This window comes from Xenopus laevis, chromosome 3L (assembly GCF_017654675.1).
Source record: "Xenopus laevis strain J_2021 chromosome 3L, Xenopus_laevis_v10.1, whole genome shotgun sequence".
Classification (NCBI taxonomy): Eukaryota; Metazoa; Chordata; class Amphibia; order Anura; family Pipidae; genus Xenopus; species Xenopus laevis.
Genome location: NC_054375.1, coordinates 63,968,443 through 63,973,141, shown reverse-complemented (window position 1 = coordinate 63,973,141; position 4,699 = coordinate 63,968,443). Strand labels below are relative to the sequence as shown.

Here is a 4,699-nt window from a genome sequence, read left to right as displayed (position 1 = left end):
GAGCTTTATTACTATTTGTGCAAATGTCTTGACAATAAGTGTGATGTGAACTTTACTTATGGTTATTCTCCACACATGGATGTTCACATTTTGGGGATACAATTTTGAACACAGCAATATACAATTCTGGACGGTAAGCCAGGTGAATTCTTGGTGTTTTATTGCTTTTTTTTTGGAGGGGTGGTAGGTTAAAAAAAAGCCCATGAACCCCATTACTGTAACTGCGTTCTACAATTGGTTAATAAAGTTTCAAATCCAGGTCATATGCCACTGCAAAATGTTAAGATTAGTCACATGAACACCACATTCTTACAATGCATTTTATTTTATTATTCTCACAATGTACATTTCAAAGAACAAACACTGATTTCCAGTGAAATCAACTATAAAAAAAAATAAAAAGTTGTAAAAAAAAAAAAAACGCCTTCATAATAAATGAAGTTATCTTTTTCTTCAAGAAAATATACAAAGGGTTTTCCCAAATAATTCAAATTTACTCTCTCATCTCTCCATCTTCCTCCTCTTCTTCTACACCACGTATATATAACACATTGTTGCATCTGTACAAACATGGAAAACAATAGTTATTAATCAAGAGTATAAATGATTAATACATTATAGTTTAAGAGATAAAAGGTTGTGGGTACAAATTTTGTTCCTGGGTTGTTATCAACACAACAGTGCAATCTATCCATGCCTCCTTGATGGTTGTGCTCTGAGGAGAATAATTATTTTAAAAGGCATTGCATTAATAGATAGATTATACAGTTTTAGTAAAGAAAACTAAAAGTACTGGGTTCTACATTAAAAAGGAAACAAAAAATCTTGTCCTAGGTTCTCCATTAAAAGGGATTGTTCACCTCTAAATTAACTTTTAGTACAACGTAGAGAGTGATATTCTGAGACAATTTGTTATTTAGCTTTTTATTCAGCAGTTCTCCAGTTTGCAATTTACACAATCTGGTTGCTAGGGCCCAAATTACCCTAGCAACCATGCATTGATTTGAAGAGACTGGAATATGAATAGGAGAAGCCTGAATAGAAAGATTAGTAATAAAAAGCAGCAATAATAATGTGTAGCCTTACAGAGCATTTGTTTTTAAGATGGGGTCAGTGACCCCCATTTGAAAGCTGGAAGAGTCAGAAGAAGGCAAATAATTCAAAAAAAAGAAAAAATGAAGGCCAATTGAAAAGTTGCTTAGAAATAACCATTCTATAACATAATAAATGTTAACCACCCCTTAAAAGAGATACCTTTTTCAGTCGACATTTAAAAATCTGTACCATTTTATTTTAACAATCTATTGCCTGCAATTTCCCCCTTTTGCTCCACTAGCTCTCATTACGGAGCACATACTTGTATATCGGACGATTCAGCTCTAACATGTCTGTATTGAAAACAAACCAATGGTCGCAGGAAAGATTGTAATTGTTATGTCTATGGCCACCTTTAGGCAGCCTCTGCTGGACTATTCTGAAATGATCAGTTTTGAATGACAGGTTAAATGAGTTTGGTTCATGTCTGCTTTTCACTAAGTTAAAAAAACAAAACAAAATATGCCACTCAGAACTCTGGCAGGCCACCCAAGCCCTAGGACTGGGTTTTAAATTTTTTTACGTTACAACCCCTTTAAGGGGAACCATTTAAAAAGTAAATTTTTCATAGAATATACATTTAAAATGGTTCACATGCCGTTGTTTTAAAGATGTGGAGAAGTAAAAGGTTTGGCTTTGCACTTCTGTAGAGGAGACATATGCTGTACTGTGACCACTTGCAAAGTATCCAAGTGTACCATCAAAAATGAATGCAAAATTATTACCTTATTAAAACTTCTCCAAGATGTCCAGACAACGCACCATCAATGTATTCTTCTGTGTTTGCAAGCTGCAATAATATATGAAAATGAATCAAATAAAAGGAGAGCCTTCTCACACAGTAGAGCAACCTTGGATAATAGATAACCATCATTACTGTAAAAAAAAAAAAACACTGCAATATTATAACTGAATGTCACTCAAGTATTAGATGCAATCAGGGTGGCTAGTCAGTGCCAATACTACGAGAAAGTCACCAATGATATGAAGTGTCACACCAGCCTGGTAAACAGTCCAGCTAATTCCATGACGCCATAAAAAGCACTCAAATGTCTGAGACTGCCTCCAATTGCCAACAATAGGCAGTGGTCAAGACTCACAGCTTATGCCCAAAACCATTCTACTAGTATAGCTTTCCACTGTTACCAATGAGAGACATTATTTAATGTAAATTGTAGTCTGAAAGCAACCAACAGCAACATCTGGTACTACTTACCTGCATATTCATGTATCCATCCACAGATACCAGGTACCCTTTGTACTCCATCCCCCATTTCAGCTTTACCATAACTGGCTTACCGGTAAGGCCATTAAGGAAAGGTTTTGGATTCAGTGGTAAACTCTGAAACATAGAAGCATTTATGTTGTAAAGCTTTAAATAGGCACTATTTGTGTGTTTGCAATTTTAAACCCCTGCAGTAACCAGAAGAAATGGAAAGCACAAGATTTTGCTATTGTAACTGCTCAAGATCTCATGTTCCCTCCCAAGAAGCCAGAAGGGGAAAAGACGGAACAGCAAAGGATAACTGCCAATGTCATCAACAGAGCAATTTCTGGTTCAGTGGGTAACGAAATGCTTCTAATTGCTTCTCTTTCTGTGAATTTCTACGTCTATAGCATGGACCCAATGGGTGCACCTTTAATAATACCACCACACATCACAGCCTATCAGCAGGGCCAGACGTATGGATGTCGGGCCCAATATAATACAGGTATGGGATCAGTTATACAGAAACATATTTTCCAGAAAGCTCTGAATTAAGGAAAGGCAATTATAAAAGAGTAGCTTGTACTTGACCCAAACTAAGATATAATTGGAAACTAACCTATTGGGCTTTTTAGTTTTACAAGATTCTCTAGTAGGCTTAAGGTATGAAGATCCAGATTACAGAAAGATCTGTTATCTGGAAAACCCCAGCTCCCTAGCATTCTGGATTACAGGTCGCATAACTGCTATAAAATTAAAACAATCCAATCCAAGATATCCAGTCAGTTAATTGCAATGAATTACTCTGACTTTAGCTTGGAATTGCAGTTTACTACTAACTAGAGGACCGCAGCCTGCAAATCTGATGACTAATGATAACAATACAGCATTCCCTTTGTTACACTAGCCTGTGATAGGATTAGCTCAGTATGGCTACTTCTAGATCAGCGCAGCCTGCAGCAACATGTGCTATTTTCTTTCCGTGCTACGTGTCTATTATTAGTGGACACTTTAAAACAAATAAAAAGTTTCGCCTTCCTACACATTTGGCGTATAATAAAGCCCCCCCCTCCCCCAAGCCAAATACATAAACCATTCTGTAAGTCAGGTGGGATAACATGCGACTCGGGATATGAATGGCTACACACACCATGCCGCCTGCTGCTCCACACTAACACTCCTTTCCCGCCAAACCCGGGAACCCGCACATCCCCAGTCCTTACCATGGTGCGACCGCAGCCTCAAAACAAACTGCAGATTAATGAAAAATTCCTCCCCGGAGCGTCCCGTGGAACACACCGCCGGAGCAAAGCGGGAAATGGCTGTGTAGGCCAGTAAACGCCAGGAGAAAAGACCATAGAGAGCTGGCACACACTGAATGGCTAATGGCTCCCTCTAGTGACTGGAGTTCCACCTACAACATGACGCCAATATTCAAAACTGGCGGGATTACTTCACAGCAGGGTTTTTTAGTTTAGTCGCTCAGACCCCCCCCCCAGTGGTGGGCTCTGCCTAGAAATAAAATGGGGCAGATAGGGTTGCCAGGATTTTATCAGCAAAAGTGATGCTTTGTGCCAATGTTATTAATATGGGAGAAAGATAAAAATAAAGGAAAGCTGGACTTTTTTTTCCAGAGAAGTTGGCAACCTTATATATACCACTGCAAGAAAATGCCATTGCCTGCTGTTTGTGTGAGCTTCTCACTGCTTTTAATGAAAGGACATCCAATAAAATGCCTCATGCGCTGCCCCCACTGGGCTGCAATTATTAGTCCACTGGTCATTCAGGGTCTGGCCACACAAGCAGATTCGGCAAGATTAGTCGCCCCATCGACAAATTTCTTCTGGGCGGCAATCTCCCCAAACTGCCTGCCCTCCACCGGTTTAAAATGAAAATGCACACATGTCGCTTCGTTTTCCAAAGACATCCGACGTTTTTGTCGTGAGGCGACTTCAGAAAACCAAGTGCTGCATGTGTATTGCCGTAGGCTATTTTCATTTTATCCGGCGGAGGGCAGGGGGAAGGCAGTTCGGGGAGATTGTCGCCCCGAAGAAGAGGAGATTTGTTGCCGGGGCGGCTAATCTCCCTGAATCTGCTCGTGCGGCCAGACCCTAAGACTCCTCTGGTTGATGGGCCCTGCCTTTCCCTATGTGGACCCCCCTCTGCACTACCTCCCAACATTTGAGGAATGAAAAGAAGGACAAAAAGTTGTGCTGTGCCAAGCAACATTTTTTAGACATGCCCCCATATTATGACCTCATCCCTTAATTATCATGTCAATGTTACAATGATACACGGTTATGAAAGTTTCACATTTCTGGGAGTTTTAGTGCAACGTTGTATGTGTTAAAACAGTTTTGCTAATGAAAGTGAATTGTTCTTGAAGCCTCTAAGTCA

The 4,699-nt window shown here is 39.6% G+C and overlaps 1 protein-coding gene across 1 annotated transcript; it reads right to left on the bottom strand.

The window, feature by feature from the left end:
- Positions 1–478: 478 nt before the first annotated feature.
- Positions 479–3,697, bottom strand: snrpf.L (small nuclear ribonucleoprotein polypeptide F L homeolog). Its single transcript, XM_018252406.2, has 4 exons — positions 3,526–3,697; positions 2,312–2,437; positions 1,821–1,885; positions 479–560 (listed from the first exon to the last, which is right to left on the bottom strand). Exons 1-4 carry the CDS (start codon positions 3,526–3,528, stop codon positions 494–496), a joined length of 261 nt encoding a protein of 86 aa, XP_018107895.1. The 5' UTR covers positions 3,529–3,697; the 3' UTR covers positions 479–493.
- Between the last annotated feature and the right edge of the window lie 1,002 nt (positions 3,698–4,699).